The 19,519-nt window shown below is 41.0% G+C and overlaps 1 protein-coding gene across 1 annotated transcript; it reads right to left on the bottom strand.

Annotated features, from left to right (window-relative positions):
- Positions 1 to 1,166: 1,166 nt before the first annotated feature.
- On the bottom strand, positions 1,167 to 17,814 carry tmem86a (transmembrane protein 86A). The gene is made up of 3 exons (XM_068313996.1): positions 17,703 to 17,814; positions 7,255 to 7,519; positions 1,167 to 6,393 (listed from the first exon to the last, which is right to left on the bottom strand). The coding sequence occupies exons 1-3, from the start codon at positions 17,721 to 17,723 to the stop codon at positions 5,966 to 5,968; spliced, it is 714 nt and encodes a 237-aa protein (XP_068170097.1). The 5' UTR covers positions 17,724 to 17,814; the 3' UTR covers positions 1,167 to 5,965.
- Between the last annotated feature and the right edge of the window lie 1,705 nt (positions 17,815 to 19,519).

Here is a 19,519-nt window from a genome sequence, read left to right as displayed (position 1 = left end):
AGATTATTGGATTTGAAATGAAACAAAGCGGGTGATGATTTGATTCCCGGCTTTTCATGTACCATAATCCAAATTAGATGAGCTGCGAAGCAGCCAAATCCTTTTCTTTTTTTGTATTAATGCTGATAGTCTCTCAATGTTAGATTACTGCTGAGTTGTCTGAAAATTCGGAGACTTTATGTACAGAACAGTGTAATGAGTCTCAAACTGAGATAGATTTTATTTCAGCCTCTGAATATACATTTTTAGCCTGAATGTGATTGTTAAAAAAAAGAAAGAAGTACCTTCTAAGTAAGGTGTGTGAAGCCTCTCAGCCTCACTCTAGGCACTGCTTCTGAGTGGTAAGCCGCTGTTCAAGAGAGTGAGTGTGGTCTGTTAAGTAACTGCCAAAAGACAGAGAGGTTACAACCCCTCTTGATGTTGACGTCACTGCTCCGGTTCTCACAAACTTCATTTCTATAGCGCTGCCGGGGGTGTGGGGGTGGCAGTGCCAGGCTGCCAGGCTGAAAACAATTAAGCACCAGTGGATAATAACTTGACTTCCATGACATCTTAAGCCTCCTTCCTGTCCAGCTAAGGCACAATAAGGTGGAAGTAGTGAAGGTCTGAATAGTTAGTCTGTTAGAAATTTAAGGCTGTTGCCTCCAAGTAGAATTGATTGCTTGTATATTATTACTTTTCCTGCATTTATTAGAAAAAGGAAATATGGGATGAAAACCTGCTGTAGTATTTTCTAAGTTTTATATGAAAGTACAACACCACAACAAGGTCATAGTACTTTTCTTTTTCTTCTTTTTTGCAGTTTTTATGCGATTCAGTTTAATTTGCTTTATTATTTTCTTTCAAATATATCACCAAAGAAGCCAAACAGATACGCTTCATTTACATAGAAGACTGGAGTTCTTTCATGATTTGGCCTTGGCTGTAATGAATGGGACGGATTTTGGAGAGACCTGTGTGTGTGTGTGTGTGGTCTGCCAGACTAAAGAGTGAAGCAACTACTTGCTAGAACAGAGCTCTCTGTTGTCCTCCAGTTATAATGACTCTTTAGCTGTGGAAGGCCAACAGCACAAAAACTGCACTGCTATAAATATCAGCTGACATGTGACATATTTTGATTCTGAGAAACAAACTAACAAAAAAGAAAAAAGCATTTGTTATTAAAGTTGCATTGCATTTGCATTTATTTCTCAAATAGATATTCACATTCATAGCAGTTCCACTACAACAACAAATTTTTTTCATCTCTACAGTCAAGAAAGAAATAAATCACTATGTGAAAATCAAGGATGACAAGGAAAAGTTTATGGTATATCAATATAACTTTGTTCATAACATTCATAAAAATGATGTATTGTAAGTGACGTTCAAGGACCAGAGAACAATTTTAAAATATGACTTTCAGAGCCCAGCTTGTTCTCCACAGTGACAGGCAAAAAAAAAAAAATCATTTGCAGTTCCTTTCAGCTTTAGATTTTAACACAATCTATACATAAAGGTTTTTAATACTTTAGGAGCAATCCATGTCTTTAAAGAAAATGCTAATTCTCTCATAGTTCGATGCATTGCTTTCTTGTGCATTCATGTTAGTGTCTGTATTCTCCCTTGAAGAAATGTAATAACTAAAGGAAAAGGGAGCATGTGCTTAAAATAATATATTACACAACAATCCTTTGTTTTAAATACTATAGCTTCTTCTAAGAGCGACTGACTGGCCTTACTCTGGGTACAGAAAAAGTGCAGAATGCAGTAGATTCAGACTAGTATTACATTATGTTTAAATACTTCACACAGGCTCACATTGCTGTCAGTGGTGTAACAGGACACCTGCAGTGTGCACCTCTCTATTACTGTAGATGGGTGTTGACATGGAGGATTCATCTCAAATGACTTGTCATACATCAGCGCAGGTACACACACACACGCATACAGCTCTATGTTTTGAATGTCACTGCATGATGATTGACACAGCGCAGGAACAGCAAAGGTGTCAAATGAAAGACCACAACAAACAACAGCAAAAATAAAGAAAGAAAAAACTTTGGAAAGTGGGCAATGCCAAGTTATCTAGAGGTCTGAGTGAAACACTGCCTCTTTTCACTTCAACTGCTACTGGTTCCACTTCATTTCTGACCGAACCCTACTGTCTGAACCATACTGGCCCCCCACAGCTCTCTCGGGTTCCTTTGTCTGCATGTATAAAGCTAGGAAGAGCAGGGCTGTTGACAGGCTGACACAAAGTGATGCTGCTGGCCTGCCATCTGTACAGAGAGGACAGGATGGTGGCTAACGGGCCGGATGTAAAGAGAGTCTTCCATTGTGTATCACATTACACCTCCTCATTCCAGCTACAATATCACCAAACAATAATCTCCTTCTTAAATGGAATGCCAAATGCACTCCTGCATTGAAGAGGGGGGTCTGCCTCCTGCAAAACAAACAGGTATTTGACACATGAGAGGGATAATGCTAACAAGTTCCACTCAGTGAAATGCGTTTCATTGTCTGTGATGACTTCAGCTTTGGTTATCTATGCCCCAGTCTATTAAACATATAAAAGATGAATGAGAAAGTTTCATGTTTAATCTAAAAATTCCAAATAAGCATAATGACTGATAATCACACAATATGGTATCTGATTTTATTTCTAGATTTTACCAGCTTTCAAAGTTGTGGAGATTTTCCAAAGATAGATAGATAGATACTCTATTAATCCCGGAGGAAATTGTATAAAAAAAGTGTGGACTTGCTAACAAGAATACTCTCAGGAATATTTAATAGTACTGTAATCCTCATCTTTGGTAGCCAAGAGGAATATAGAAGCCCAACTCTCAAGTTTACATGTGAATAGACAAAGAAAATAGTGCTTCTACACATTTCCACAAGGTGACTATGACTAAGCCTTGACTCAGATGCATAAGCTTAACGTCTCTACTTTTGTTACACTAAACTTTTATTTAAGACAATATAAGCAGACAAAAGCTAGCGAGCATTTAGGGGTGTCTTGCAGCGTAAAGGACAAAAATGTGGAACAGAAGACCAGTGGTCACACAGACAGACTGGTGAAACCCTTTCCTCTGACAAAGCAGGAATACGGTGCTGACTGAGTGAAGACAAAGGAAAAGAAGGGACTGTGTGGTAAAGCAAAAGGCAGGAACTGGTAGAGCTGAGCATGTCCTCTGATCACACATATGACCATGTGCTGCTGTTGATCCTAATAAATGCTGATCAATGTAAAGCCACAGTCTGCCTGCAGACTGTCATGGTGGCGGATGTGATGCATGAGGCTTCTTCTTTTTTCTGTGTGCGTGTATATTGCTGTCAGCTCAGGGGGTCACTGACCCATTAAAAGGAAGTCATAGCGTGCATCTGTTTCCATGCCAACTCATTATATATACAGCACAATACAATGCAATCATGCTCCTCAGCATGTGGGCAAGTGGATGCTCACACGACAAAACCTATTCCTTTCCTGTATTTTGTTCATGATTACATCCCCCTTCAAAGTGGTGATGTATTGTGATTGTCAGTGTTGGTGTGTTTGTCAGTCCGTCCGTCAGTTAGTCCACCAAATATCTTCACAACCGTTGCAGATAGAAAGATGAAACCACATTACTCCGGCGGCAAAGGAGATGAAAATGAGATGATGACCTTAACCTTGAGAAAAGTAGTCAAGATCAAAGTTCACCTTTTGTACACTCAGGAACCGGATAAGACAGAAAGACAAGAGGGACCAGTGTGAGTAAGACCGTAGATCAAAGCTATTGCTTTGATCTATGAAAGTAGATCAGAGAACTAGCTTTAATCTTTGACCTATGCAAGTACATCAGGGTAAAAAATTTTATTTCAAGGGTGTCATGGGATGTTGCAGTCTGTGACTGCATTGGTTCCTGTTAATACTTTGATTAATACAAAAAAGGGCACGGGCAAATCCGAGTTGTAGACATATGCGAGCTCACAGGTCAGGATATAATCAGTGTTTCTAATGGTAGACATGGTCACTTTAAAGATCAAATGAAACGGAAATATAAATGTGACCCATTTAGAAAATGCTATACTTAATCAAACCACTACCTTAAAGTTATACTTAAGTGGCCGCACGTTCTTCAGGAGATGCTATAAAATGCATGAAGAGGTAAAACTCTCAAGGGGCAAAGGGCATGAGACAGTTTAAGAGCTTTGTGAGAATACATTTAAAATACCTCAAGAGTGATGGTTCACAGTATTTCTGACCTTCAGTTGGTTCTGCCTTATAACACACACACACACACACACACACACACACACACACACACACACACACACATACACACACACACACACACACAAGCATACACTCTCAGTCAAAACACACATATCAGAACATATGATAAAAAAGCGTACATCAGTGTGACACTCCAATAATGAGCTGTTAGGTGAGAGTGAAATGTTCAACAGATGAAAGAGAAGTGATCAACTAACCTGCGAAGGATTAGCTGTGGTGGATCTTTCATGATTAAAGCTGTGTGAAGGAAATATTGGAAAAAGTGACTCCCGTGACAAGTGAGCTCCATCATTTCAGCCACACTGCCCCTAGGCAACGGGTATGTTTATGTGTGCGTTTGTTTGTGTGTGTTATGAATGACTGACTGTCCTCAAAGATAAGCACACAAAAAGGCTCCAGCTAGCAATATTGTCCTTTCTTTTCGGACTTCATAACATAGTACCAAGCCAGTGACAGCATGGGCCAGCTTATGGGCCAGCAATAAGGGCCCTGTGGACTTTTTCCTCATAACTAACCCAGCAGGGGTTACAGGTGTCAGGTGTATGAAAATGTCAACAACAGGGAGGCAAAGCTCTGGAAAGTTTCAACATTTTAAGGAGGTGTACTTTACAGCATGCAACAACACAAGCAGTGGTCTGCTGTGATGATAATATGTGTGGGGCTCTCTTGGTGATAGAGTCAATAAAATAAATGTTAATATATCTCAGCAAGAAAAAATCAAAGCTTCTATAAACAATCTCTGAGAAACTGCTCATTCACTCAACACTATAATACACTAGCTGCTGCAGTATGCAACACTGCCTCCTCATATTTCACCCTCATTGTCTTATGTTTTTTTTCTATCATCTGTTATACCTACTACATGCATCTAGCTACTCAACCTAATTCCTTCCTGGAAAGAAACAGATTGAGGATGTTAAATAGCAGAGCATGCAAAGGCAGCATGGTTTTTGTATATGTAGTAAAGTGGACTGAAGGTGATAAAACAGGAGTGGATTTGGTTCTGATTGTGCACCCTTAACACAAAGCAATACAATATCAAAATGCCAATCATGGACAAGTTGGCTAAAAAGCTCCAGAATACTCCCTTTTCTGCAAAGTCTCAATCAAAAAAACAAACAAACAAAAAAACCAACAGGAAATGACATATGTTCAGATGAGTTATTGGACCATATGAACCAGTAATGTATGGCAGGAAAGCTTGATTGTGTGGAAAGAGAGGTAAGTGTGTTAATCATTCATACATAAATACACACACACACACACACACACACACACATACACACACACACACACATACACACACTTCTCAAAGGTCCCCGGTGACATGCTCCCCTTGAATTAAAACATAACAGCTAAAGGTAAAGTAACTCCGACTGTCCTTCTTCCCCCCGCCACCCCCCCTCTCTCTATACACACACATGCATATTTGTATATATACATACATATGCAAGTTATTATTACACTTGAGCTAAATTGAGATGGCCATTCTAGGATTGGAGAAGGTGAGAAGGACTGTTGTCGGAGAGGATGTAGATAATACTACCATATCTTCGGATTTTAAGATTGGTGTAGACTAGGGGAGCAATCGTCATGGTAACAATGATGTGGAAACACCACACTGAGATAAGGTTTGAGGGTTTGGAAACCTGGGAGAGAGATGTGTCCATGATTACTCGGAGGGGGAGGCCCGGCTGCAACTCATATTCTCTTCCTGGCCACCTTCACATCCTGACACTCGACGGCTGACAGGGCTATCAGCATTTGGGCGGCGTAGTAGGTGGCCATGATGATGAAACGTGAGTAGGGCACAGGGAAGCAGAACTTGTTGACGGCAATAGTGAGGTCCGAGACCATGAAGAGCACGGCGCCCAGGCAGGAGGACAGCTTGGTCCAAGTCCACAGGTCGTTGGCCAGCTGCAGGCCAGCCATGGCTCTCCAACCCATGAAGCCGATCAGACCGATGTAGACGCCAACCAGGTAGGTGAAGGGGCCGGAGAGGTAGGGGTACAGCAGGAAGTAGCTCAGAGAGGACACAACAGTAATGAGTAGACCAGCAGAAATATTAAGAGGCTTCATCCCAAAGGCAGAGGAGTAGAGGATGTGCGTGATGGCAAACATCAGAATACCTGAAAAGCATGAAGAAGAAACACAAAAAGTGAAGATGTGATTAAGACCATATCTCTGTCATCATATAATCCCTTTTAAAAACAGTTGTAACAACAAGTCTAACTGGTCTAACTGTCCTGCATTTCCGTGTGGTATGATTCATTAACCAGTGCTTATCTGTTAACTCTATAAGTGCTTGATTCTCTGTTCTGCTCACCAATGACCTTAGACTTATCTAACAATATTTGTTTCTCTGAAGCCTCAGACCGTCAAATATTAGTATTATCTCGGGGCAGAAGATGTTGCTCTGGATACTCTCAGAGTCATTTTCACCATAAATGTGTCCGTTCATCTTTCAACAAGATAAAACCACATAAAAACCACACCTCCCTGGAACTCTAAACTTGACCCACCTTTCCTGCCTGCCCAACCTACCTTCATTCTGTAACACCATTCCCTCCGAATGACATTTCTTTTAAGTATAATTTATTGACCTCCTTTGCATTCAGTACCTTCTTATGTCTGAGTCTGCACTTGGGTTCATTAACCAGCTCCAAACCTAACAGCTTTTCACAGAGTAACACTTAATGTAGAAGCTAAACCTGTATGATTGACCCACTCATGATTGTGTCCATGGGAATTTAATTTTCCCATACGGGGATCAGTGAAATTATCAATCTTGCTCACTCTTTGATTAGTTATGGTTTAAAAGTCCATCACCTTCCCTTGTAGAATCATATAATTAATAATAACAAGATGAACTAAACGACTTATGAGGCCAAAGTTAAAATTTTCCAAATTCATCCTAGATCTAAAAGTCACATGACAGCCATTAGTCTCGTAGATCAAACAACTGCTCAGCGTATGAGGTCTCTCCTCACCATGAATGAAGTAGCCCTGCTCCTGCCAGATTAGAAAGGCATCACCCAGGGCGGAAAAGATGAGGCCAGCCAAGATCTTTCGGGCACTGGAGCGAGCACCTAGGAAGCTGAAGCCATGCGCCAGCAAAAACACCCACAGGCAGAAGATGGGCAGACATTTGATCAGTGCGCTGAACCAGGAAGGGCTTGAGGTGGGCAACCACAGCACAAAGTACACACAAGTTGCCTTGAAGAATGGCACCAACTTAGGCCCTTCACTCTTCACCTAGAAGCAAAAAGAAGATAAACATTATTCAATGTCAACAGCTGGTTGTACTCATGTGAAATGATCCAGTTCTGCCAGCTGGGAAAATGTGATCATATATTCACTCTGTCTTAAACTAGATTTATTGACAAGGACTTTTATCTAAAGGCAGAGAGGATGAAGCAGAAATGTTGCAACAGTTTCTACATGGTTTGTGCTAAACCATTCATTCATTTCCACACGGTGCCGGATCTTTTCAAAAACGCAAGTTTTTTTTTTGCGGTTACACCTTCCTTCCACACAACAACGCAGATATGCAGGATGAAAACGCAACTTAATGAAAACGCTGGCCAAAGCAAAGTTTCTTGAAAATGCTGGGTCTGCGTTGTCATGTGGACGCTGTATCTGAAACTTTTTCTATCCGGGGGCGTGTCCCTGCGACAAAAACCGTTGACGTTATGTGTGTGACCCGTGTCTACATGTACACACAGAATTGACAGTTAGAAAACCAGCTATTTTCTGACGTATAACAGCTCCACGTCAAAGATGCATTAATAAACATGCTTGACAGCTGGATATTTGTTTATCCGTTTCTTTCTTTTTGAGTCATAAAGTGTATATATTTCTTCATTCGTTCACGTTCCTCGCCTAAGACGCCAACACCAGTTCTGCATCAGACCGGGATACGCTGCCTGCTGGTGGGGGAACTCTGTGATCGAGGACGTCCTCCAGAAGGATGACCACACATCCCAGTCCTCACTCCTGTCGTTTTCAGAGTTCATTCATTCATTCATCTTCCGAACTGCTTTATCAACAGTAGTGGGCCACAGGAAGCTGGAGCCTATCACAGCTGCCTGCTTGTAAATGTGTTGATCAATACACTTATGCAGTTACGTGTGGACGGAGATATTTTCGAAAACGCTGTCGTGTGGACGCAATTTTTTTTCTATGTGGAGTAAAAAAAGTTGCTTTTTCAAAAAGCTCCGGCTGTGTGTGGACATGGCCTTATTCTCTGTGGTAATTATGTTGAATTACTGTATTAGCTGTTAATATGATTAGTGGTTGAACTCTGAAGAAACAGTGAGTTGAAGGGGAAAAGCAAAAAACTCCCACTCTCCTGTTTGACTCCTTTTATTTCAGTCTCTACTCAGTTTGTTTTCATTGATTCTCTCTTCCCCTAGCTCACCTTTGTCTCTGAATATCATGTTCTTGAGAACTGTGGAGTTGAGTTATAATTTCTTCTTCCCAACTGCGTAAGCGGTCATGGTTCTTTTAGTCCAAACAGATGAACTAAAACAGTGTTGCAGCAAACACAAAGACAGAGCTAGAAAGTGTTCCACAGCAATTCTGGAATCACCTCCTTCATAATTCTGAGAATTAATCCCACAGAACTCCAGGACAACAGGGGGAGGGAAAAGGAGCAGTTGTGTTTAGAGGGAGAGTTATGGAGTGAGGTTGTATTTTACCTGTGATTACTTGAAGAAGAATGAGGAGGACTGGAGTGGGACTTATTCATGTGTGTAAGGTGTGTGTATGTGTGTGGGGATGGGGGGGTCATGCTTTTTGAAGACATTTTTTTCTTCTTTTACACTACTTCCCCTCAACTACAATATTGCAACATGGTAAATCTTTTGGAGATGATGACAGGGTGAAACGGGGTTATTGGCATTCACATGGCAGCTGGATTTAGTGGTGGACACGTGAGAAGTAGAGGAGATGGGATGAAATGTGGGGTCACTCTAGTTCATATAGTTTGTACTCCATAAGGAAAAGAGGAAGGGGAGTTCCCTGATTGCACAACTACTTAATGACACCGAGTGACCTCCAGTCTGCTCTGATGGGCTGGAATCATGTTCTGTCCAAACAGCATCGAGCAGAAAAACAGATACTTGTTTATTGATCCTCAGTTGACCTATTCAGTGTGGGGTGTTATGTACATAAGTGTGACAAGTTTTTTAATATACAGTATTCTATTCTGTTCTATTCTATTTAATCCAATTCTATTCTATTCTTTTTAGGGAATTTGTCATGTTTATGCTTTGGATAGGTAGTTGGAGTTTCACTGCCTTGAGATTATTTGTTTAACTGTATTTTAAAGTGTTCTGAATAATAACTAGAGTTACCTGTTATGCTACTGTTAGTCCTAGAAAATGGGTGGCGTTGAGGTATGACTTTTGCACCAACTATAAAGTCTCTCACATGGTAAGTGATGTCACACCAGGATAATAAAAGTGTGGTTGTTACAAGTACAAGGTGTGCTGTGTTTCAAAAGAAAGTACCTCCCAGGAAAAACAATATCTCTATAATAAATATTGGTGGTGAGAGCCTTTGGTCTCCAACTACAGCTAAAATGATCAGGGAGACAGGTAGGACAGTACTTGGTGTGTCATCTTGAAGGAAAGTAGATGAGGAGACTTGGTGGTGGAATGAGTAGGTACAGGAGTGTATAGAGAGAAAGAGTTTAGCTAAGAAGAAGTGGGACACTGAGAAGATTGAGGAGAGTAGATAGGAGTACAGAGAGATGCAGCATAAGGTGAAAGTAGAGGTAGCAAAGGCCAAACAAGGGGCTTATGATGACTTGTATGCTAGGTTGGAGAGAAAGGAGCGAGAGACTGATCTATACAGGTTGGCAAGACAGAGAGACAGAGATGGGAGGGATGTGCAGCAGGTTAGGGTGACTAAGGATAGGGACATAAGTCTGTTGACAGGCGCCAGCAGTGTGATGGGAAGATTGAGAGAGTATTTTAAAGAGTTGATGAATGAAGAAAATGAGAGAGAGCAAAGACTAGAAGAGGTGGAACAGGAAGTAGCAAAGATTAGTCAGGATGAAGTAAAAAAGGCATTGAAGAGTATGAAGAGTGGAAAGGCAGTCGGTCCTGATGATATACCTGTGGAGGTATGGAAGTGTCTACGACAGTTGGCAGTAGAGTTTCTGACTGGGTTGTTCAACAGGATCTTAGATAGTGAGAAGATGCCTGAGGAATGGAGGAGAAGTGTGCTGGTGTCCATTTTTAAATACAAGGGAGATGTGCAGAGTTATGGCAACAAGAGAGGAATAATGCTGATGAGCCATACAATCAAGTTATGGGAAAGAGTAGATGAAGCTAGACTGTTGTTGTTTTCTGTAAGTGCAGTAGCCTGTCACTTTTACAACAAAAAAATTGTTTGTCTTCTCAAATTCACCTGACATGCCATCAGTCCACTTCAGATGATAATGGCACGAGAGGTAATTTTCCGCATAAACAAATCTCAAAAACTGTAATGTACAGTAATGCACTCCTCCCATCTCCATTAGGTAGTGTACCTGGCCTTCATAAAACAAATGCCGATGAGTGCTGAGTCTGTCTGATCTACAGCAGTGCAAATGGATGCCAAGCAGAGGAGTCACCCTGGAAGCACTCCCAGATTATGCAAGATCATTCCTGTTTATGAAGTTACTGGTTTTTTCTTCAACCCGAAATCATTTTTTTCACAACCGAAATCCTTTGGATTATTTCAATTCAAGGAGTGGTTTAAGGTACAACCATGACAGAGACAGTGCTCATCTATTATTTAATGAGTGAAAGATTACTTTGCCTGTGATTTGCTGGCCAAGCTCAGAATCAGTATAATAATTATTGATAGGGAAAATAGTTAATATATGTTCTTCGCAGCCTTTATCGTATTTATAAATAGTATTATATAAAGACAATGACATCATGTTCCAGGGACAAAGGTAGGAGGAAATCACAAATTCCAGTGACCTTTGCTCCCACTCATGTTGCATTTGGAGTCATGCACTGCAATTTCCCTTTCTATTGTTGCTTACCCGGTATGTAAACTTAATGTTTGCAATGAAATGAATACATGCAGAAGGGAGATACAAGATTATAGTGTGCATGGGAAACACCCAGTTATATTGTAAACAAACAAATTACAATAATCTGGTCTGACATTTTTCACCAGTTTAAAACTTGTAAATGAGCCTGTTCCTGAAATTATTTAATGCTTAACTCATAACTGCTCTTATCCGAATTGGGATTACATTTGCATTACGTTAATACCTGGTGAACATTACTGCTTCTCTCAGATCAACTGCTATTACAGTAATATCTGGTGTAAAGGCTCTTGACAAATAATTGACTCCCTCTGCCATTAAACCAACAGGCTTTTATATGCAATTGTTGGATCAAGATGACTTAATTGCCTGGTGGAATACATGAACTAGTAAACAATGAATTTGATGGCTTTATTTCTCTCAGCCTGAGCTGAGTTTTCCCATTCGATGTTTTGCATCAGAAAAACATTATTGGGGTTTTGCAGTATGGTATCGTCTCAGCTTTAAGCTTCTACACTCACTAATTGGGGCGTTAGTTTGTCTTCAGGGACATTGAGGGGGATATTAGAGAAGGCTGTGAGGCCTCTCTGCAGTCAGTCGTTGACAGCATGAAATAACAGAACACGCTGCTTCATTTGGAAGGCAAATGAAATGAATCATGATGCTATTATCTTCCTGTCTGAATGGTCACACTGTGACTAAAGGCTGTTAGCAAAATTGCTTTGGCACATCCAGCTGAACCCTGCTCCTGTCCCCATTAAAGAATAATGTGGTTAATGACTGACTGTTTATGCATTGCCCCTGACAAAGTTTTGTTGTTGGAGTTAACATTGGGGTACTCTGGCTGTTATTCAAAGCGGCTTGACATTTGATCCCAAAGAAACAGGAGCATCAAATAACCATTCTTAATTATTATTGTCTGTTATTTTGCACTCCAGATGTATTATTCTAGCAAATCAATGCACATTGTGATGCTGCCAAACTGTATCTGCAACCTTTTCAACCCAAAAATTGCATTGCTATTCAGTGGGGTACAGTAAAAAATTATCTTTGGCAATTAAGACTATTCACCAACCACAAGCCAGTAACAGCGTTGAAGTGTTGAATAACACTCAGCAGGAGTGAAATTCTATTCAGCGCTCCACAACTAGTGCTAGCACAGTGTCAAGAACATGATATTCATAGACATAAAAGACCTGTAAACTCTTCTGTATGCAGAAGGCATGGGGGATTTGTAACATAAGCAAAGCTATGGCAGGAACAGCTGGCATGTGAATCATATGACAGTGTTATTTCTATATAGCGTCGCACATCACTTTTTCCCTCCTCATCCCTGTTTTACCTCCAAAGATAAGTTGTATAAAGAGTACAGTAGATCCATCGATTCTCTACAGCCACTTATCCTTTGCAGTTCTATCCCCGCTGGCAAAGGGAGAGAGGCAGGCCACACCCTGAACAAGTCCATCACCAGAGAAACAAACCACCATCTCACCTCACATGCAAATTATAGGTAAGAAAGGTCTCGGTTCAAAATTCAAATATTCCATCCCAAGAACTTCTTACCATGAGTTGACAGTGCTAGAAAATGAGTCACACAAAGAATCCTACACAGTTAACTAATGGCATGGAGTGTGTGGTATTTACCGTAACCTTATTAAGTGTAAAACACATTTACAAAGCCTAAATGTACAAAGAGTACAGTAGATCCATCGATTCTCTACAACCACTTATCCTTTGTAGTTCTATCCCCGCTTACAAATGTAGCCACAAGAGGACACAAGCCAGTGTCTTATCCCAAGCCCGGATAAATACAGAGGGTTCCATCAGGAGGGCATCCAGCGTAAAACTTTTGCCAAATCAAACATGCGAATAAAACCTATGGCTTCCATACCGGATCGGTCGAGGCCCGGGTTAACAACGACCACCGTTGGTGTTGTTGACCTACAGGGTGCCGGTGGAAACTACTGGACTACTGTTCGTCGAAGAAAGAGAGGAGGAAAGTGTGATCGTAGGAAGAGAGAGAAGAGGAACCCCAAGAGTATAGGACTGAGAGTAGGGATGTTGAATGATGGAACTATGACAGGGAAAGGTAGAGTTGGTTGACATGATGCAGAGAAGGAAGGATAGACATACTGTGTGTCCAGGAGACCAGGTGGAAAGGTAGCAAGGCGAGAAGTTGTTCTATCATGGTGTAGATAGAAAGAGAAATGGAGTAGGAGTTATCTTTAAGGAGGAGTTTGTTAGGAATGTCCTGGAGGTAAAAAGAGTGTCAGATAGAGTGATGAGTCTGAAGCTAGAAATCAAAGGTGTGATGTTCGATGTTGTTAGTGGGTATGCTCCACAGGTAAGATGTGAGCTGGAGGAGAAGGAGAAATTCTGGTTGGACTTTAATGAAGTAATGCAGAGCATACCGAGAAGTGAGAGTTGTCATTGGAGCAGACTTCAATGGACATGTTTGTGCAGGAAACAGAGGTGATGAGGATGTGATGGGCAGGTTTGGTATCCAGGAGAGGAACGCAGAAGGACAGATGGTAGTTGACTTTGCAAAAAGGATGGAAATGGCTATAGTGAATACTTTCTTCCAGAAGAGGCAGTAACATAGGCAGGAACCTATAAGAGTGGTGGTAAGAGCAAACAGGTAGACTACATTTTGTGTAGACAGTGTAATCTGAAGGAGATCAGTGACTGCAAAGTCGTGGTAGGCAGGAGTGTAGCCAAACAGCATAGGATGGTGGTGTGTAGGATGACTCTGGTGGTGAGGACGATGAAGAGGGCAAAGGCAGAGCAGAAGACTAAATGGTGGAAGCTGAAAAAGGAAGAGTGTTGCATGACTTTTAGGAAGGAGTTAAGACAGGCTCTGGGTGGTCAGGAAGTGCTTCCAGATGACTGGACAACTACAGCTAATGTGATCAGGGAGACAGGTAGGAGAGCACTTGGTGTTTCATCTGGAAGGAAAGTAGATAAGGAGACTTGGTGGTGGAATGAGGAGGTACAGGAGTGTATAGAGAGAAAGAGGTTAGCTAAGAAGAAGTGGGACACTGAGAGGACTGAGGAGAGTAGACAGGAGTACAGGGAGATGCAGCGTAAGGTGAAGGTAGAGGTAGCCAAGGCCAAACAAGAAGCTTATGATGACTTGTATGCTAGGTTGGATAGTAAGGAGCGAGAGACTGATCTATGCAGATGGGAAAGACGTGCAGCAGGTTAGGGTGATTAAGGATAGGAACGGAAGTCTATTGACAGATGTCAGTAGTGTGATGGGAAGATGGAAAGAGTACTTTGAAGAGTTGATGAACGTGGAAAATGACAGAACAAAGACTAGAAGAGGTGACTTTTTTGGACAGGAAGTAGCAAAGATTAGTCAGGATGAAGTGAGGAGGGCATTGAAGAGGTTGATGAGTGGAAAAGCAGTCGGTCGTGATGATATACCTGTAGAGATTTGGAAATGTCTAGGAGAGGCGGCAGTAGAGTTTCTGACTGGGTTGTTCAACAGGATCTTGGATAGTGAGAAGATGCCTGAGGAATGGAGAAGTGTGCTGGCGCCCATTGTTAAGAACAAGGGAGACGTGCAGAGTTGTGGCAACTACAGAGGAATAAAGCTGATGAGCCATACAAAGAAGTTATGGAAAAGAGTAGTGGAAGCTAGACTAAGGGCAGAAGTGAGCATTTGTGAGCAGCAGTATGGTTTCATGCCAAAAAAGAGGACTACAGATGCAGTACTTGCTTTGAGGATGTTGATAGAGAAGTACAGAGAAGGCCAGAGGGAGCTGCATTGTGTGTTTTTGTAGATCTGGAGAAAGCTTATGACAGGGTTCTCAGAGAGGAACTGTGGTATTGTATGAGGAAGTGTGGAGTGGCAGAGAAGTATGTTAGAACGGTGCAGGACATGTATAAGGACTGTAATACAGTGGTGAGGTGTGCTGTAGGTGTGACAGAGGAGTTCAAGGTGGAGGTGGGACTGCACCAGGGATCAGCTCTGAGCCCCTTCTTGTTTGCTATGGTGATGGACAGGCTGACAGACGAGGTTAGACAGGAATCTCCATGGACTATGATGTTTGCAGATGACATTGTGATCTGCAGTGAGAGCAGGGAACAGGTGGAGGAGAAGCTAGAGAGGTGGAAATTTGTCCTGGAAAGGAGAGGAATGAAGGTTAGCTGCAGTAAGACAGAATACATGTGTGTGAATGAGAGGGACCAAAGTGGAAGAGTGAGGTTACAGGGAGAAGAGATCAAGAAGGTGGAGGATTGTAAGTACTTAGGGTCAACAGTCCAGAGCAAGGGAGTGTGTGGAAAAGAGGTGAAGAAGCCGGTATGGGCAGGATGGAACGGGTGGAGAAAAGTGTCAGGTGTGATGTGTGACAGAAGAGTTTCAGCTAAAACGAAAGGAACGGTGTACAAAACTGGTGAGACCAGCAATATTGTTTGGTCTAGAGACAGTGTCACTGAGGAAAAGACAGGAGACAGAGCTGGAGGTAGCAGAGATGAAGATGCTGAGGTTCTCTTTGGGAGTGACCAGGAAGGATAGGATCAGGAATGAGTACGTCAGAGGGACAGCACATGTTAGAGGTTTTGGAGATAAAGTCAGAGAGGCCAGACTGAGATGGCAGGCAGGAGACCTAGAGGAAGACCAAAGAGGTGGTTTATGGATGTAATGAAAGAGGACATGAAGGTAGTTGGTGTGAGAGAAGAGGATGCAGAAGACAGGGTTAGATGGAGGCAATTGATTCGCTGCGGCGACCCCTGAAGGGAAAAGCCGAAAGGAAAAGAAGAAGATAAAGCCTAAACGTAGCTTTATTCTAATCTAATACATAATAAAGTTTTAACATTTATGTTGTAAAGATCTCTTCTCACAAAATACTAGTATACCCGAAACCAAGTAATTTTTCTCATTATTAGTTTCTTTTAAATGTAAATGACTACTCTGAAACACAACAAATAAAAGAAAAAAATCTAGAAACCACTAATAGAGTAGCCAACCTCCGGCAGCACCATCGTTATTCAAACATAAAAAACAAAAGCAGCTTTCAGGGCTGGTCACAGGAAAATCTGGTAACAATTATGTCTGATTCATCAGTTATTGCATCACTGAATCCAGTGATACTATGGAAATGTAACCATGATGATGAACTGACAGAATCTCTTTCTGTGATACTTGACAGATACTCATATTATTTTTGAATCATGTAATTCTGATAAGTAGTTCATAATTCCCTGATTACAATTTAATCTCTCTTATTCATTCACATATTGGTGAGTGAGCCATGCTACCACCCATTCTGCCCTGATTTTTTTTCCAAAATATTGTGAAAAAAGCTTTATCTTTTGAAAGCACTTCCTTGACCCAACATTCAGCAACAGAAAATGTTTCATCCAAATCTCCTGACAACACTTTGGGACATATTGTGACAAGGTATTGCATGCTGAAATTATAGTAAACCAAACTCAAAGGAAGACTTTCATTTGTGTGCCTGCCTCCTCTTGTCACTAAGGCAACTAGTTTATATGGCAAGCATTCCTCCACACAGACTTATTTCACAGCCTTTTTAACAGGGTGAACATTGGGATTCACACAAGTCAAAAATAACCATAACATTCAACTTGGTCACAGAAAATGGACCAAAATCTCTGCAGCTTTAAAGAATGCTATGACATATTGAGTTGTTAATAAAACTGTTATCCTTCATTGAAAAAATGTCAAACTTTTTATATTTGTTAATTATAAGGCAAATGGGGGCCTAACAAAGGAATGTAAGTACAGCTGCAGCAACGAAAATGAACAGAAAGGCAGCCTCAGCAGAATCCTGCTCGGCGCATGCGTTTACTAGCGGGTTTAGGAAAGGGGACAAAAAAGGTAGTCACATGACAGATTGTCTTTTGTCCTTCGAAAAATACATCAAACTGTATCAAAAATCTAAAACAACAACAGTAGCGACACGTCTTATGCTTGCATTCCTCACATGTCTGCCGTCAAAAGGGAATTTCCTGCTTTGAGTCCCGAACACAGGCGGAAGGATGGTCATTATGATTTAAAGAAACAATGAAACGTTGACAGTAACGCGTGTGTCGACTCAGCATTTACAGTTGGTAAACAAATCATCTCCATCTACCGCATTACGCTAATATCATTTAAATCAAAACATACTTGGCTATACGTCAACCAACGTGAACTAAGTTTGCCGTGCTAACATTTCAGCGGTAGAAAATGAAACATTAGTGCCGAATGTGATAATGCATTCTTAAGAATGAGAACACGAATAGGGATGTATTGTTTATGTTCTGAGGTGTCGTTATCGCGCAGCTCATGAACTACCGCATATCCATTATCCGTTATCCAAATGCAAACATAAATATGTATATATATATAAAGACTAATTAGGAATTGATACACACCACTGTTACCGGTGAAACCATTTGTCCCTCTCTCGTGTTCGTGTCTCCTGAGAAACTGTCACGCAGGTCGGTGTCGGTCGTCTGTGTAAGTTGTCGTGTCAGGGATGCCGAGTGTTTTTGTCCTCGCTCCGGTGGGCGGTCCGACGTGCAGTAGCCGATGAAAGGTCTTCTGTATTGTCCAATAGAAACAGACTACTGTCAAGAAAAGGCGGGCCCAGCCTTTTAAGGACACGGGATAGGAGGAGTCAGTTTGTTGTTTACATATCTGAGCAGATGGCCTTTATTTACATTTTACATAAGTCGAGCTTGTTGGTAACATTTATTTCGAAAATATTTAAGACTTTGCACCAACGATTGTTTGTTAATGTTTAAAAATGCGGATGGTCGAAAGTAGACAAAAGCCCGATTTATGGGTGATTAATTAGTGATAGTATGAGTGTCGGCGCCTCTAAATGGAGTTTGATTAAGCAGTCCAAGCGCTTTGAGTGTACAACATTTCCGCTTTGAACCTAATAGGTGTGAAGAAAATGAGGTTTGACCGTTTGAATGCTGAATTCACACATTTGTTGAAGTTTTATAGTTTGTCTTCGCTGTTATCAAATAGCAGCCAACAGTCGTAATAAAACGCTATTGTCAAAGAGATTCTGTACGATGAGATCTTTCACTTCTGGTGTTTTTTTCTTTAGTGTAGTTGTAATACATTACTTTCCTCTGTAACGGAGAACCAGTACATTAATGTATTACCACTTTTGCTAAGTTAAAAATCTGCAATGAATACCTTCATTATAAAAATAAATACATGTAACAATTGTACTGACGTATGTATGCGTCATTTTGACTAAGACCAGTTGAAAAACTATTTGGGAAAATGACATGCTTGACATGGAATGGACAGAGTTGCCCAAACTTACATTTATGAAGTGTGAGCTGGCAGTGGAGTGTGCGTGTGTGTGTGTGTGTGTGTGTGTGTGTGTGTGTGTGTGTGTGTGTGTGTGTGTGTGTGTGTGTGTGTGTGTGTGTGTGTGTGTGTGTGTGTGTGTGTGTGTGTGTGTGTGTGTGTGTGTGTGTGTGTGTGTGTGTGTGTGTGTGTTCATTCCCCAAGGGGATAAACAACGTACGTTTCTTCTTGATCACATTTACAAAAGAATTACACGGTAGCGACATCAGGTGGTCAACAGATGTCAAGTGAAAATGAAGCAAAACATCTTGACCGGACATAACGTACGAAACCTTAGCACGTTTAAAAATCGGAGGTCTCAGGCACAACTAAAACAATGATGCATTTTATCATTTTAGCAAAATAAACCAATATTTATGTGGAACAGATGTGACTCTGTCAGCTATTATATAGGTGTATTCCAAGGTGAACGAAAATCTATCTAGAAAATATTCATATTCATACCACATTGAATATTTTCTGCGCAATATTTGTACTGGAGAGGCTCCAGTAACCCCCGTGACCCGCAAAAGAAGATTAAGCGGTCAGGAAGATGAATGAATGAATATTAATAATTTTATACCCGATCAGCTAAAGGGTTCCTAAGGAACAGAGGCATTTATTTTAAAAAAACCTCTTTGTTTGCTAGTCATTTATCACATCCATGATCTTGTATTTCACATACTAAATATTTATATATCGAACCACATCACATTCCCTTCTGTTAAATTGTGCAACGAAAGTTAATTGACCATTCTGTTTCAACGAATTTACATTTACAACGGGGCAAGGTGAAGTGTAAGAGTAAAGGCATTGTAGAATTTTATTAACTTGATCTCGTACAAATGTAAACCTCAAATCTATTTTTGCAAAATATTTT

This window comes from Antennarius striatus, chromosome 4 (genome assembly GCF_040054535.1).
Source record: "Antennarius striatus isolate MH-2024 chromosome 4, ASM4005453v1, whole genome shotgun sequence".
NCBI classification, from domain to species: domain Eukaryota; kingdom Metazoa; phylum Chordata; class Actinopteri; order Lophiiformes; family Antennariidae; genus Antennarius; species Antennarius striatus.
Note: the sequence above shows the minus strand (reverse complement) of the source record. Positions and strands in the feature narration are given on the sequence as shown.

What these genes read in the sequence shown, in the direction of transcription:
- tmem86a (XM_068313996.1), bottom strand. Translation starts at nt 17,723, where the DNA reads ATGGTTTCACCGGTAACAGTG. An exon ending in TGGTTTCACCGGTAACAGTG is followed by an intron (nt 7,520 to 17,702) that starts GTGTGTATCAAT and finishes TTTTGCTTCTAG; the next exon opens with GTGAAGAGTGAAGGGCCTAA. An exon ending in GCAGGGCTACTTCATTCATG is followed by an intron (nt 6,394 to 7,254) that starts GTGAGGAGAGAC and finishes CATGCTTTTCAG; the next exon opens with GTATTCTGATGTTTGCCATC.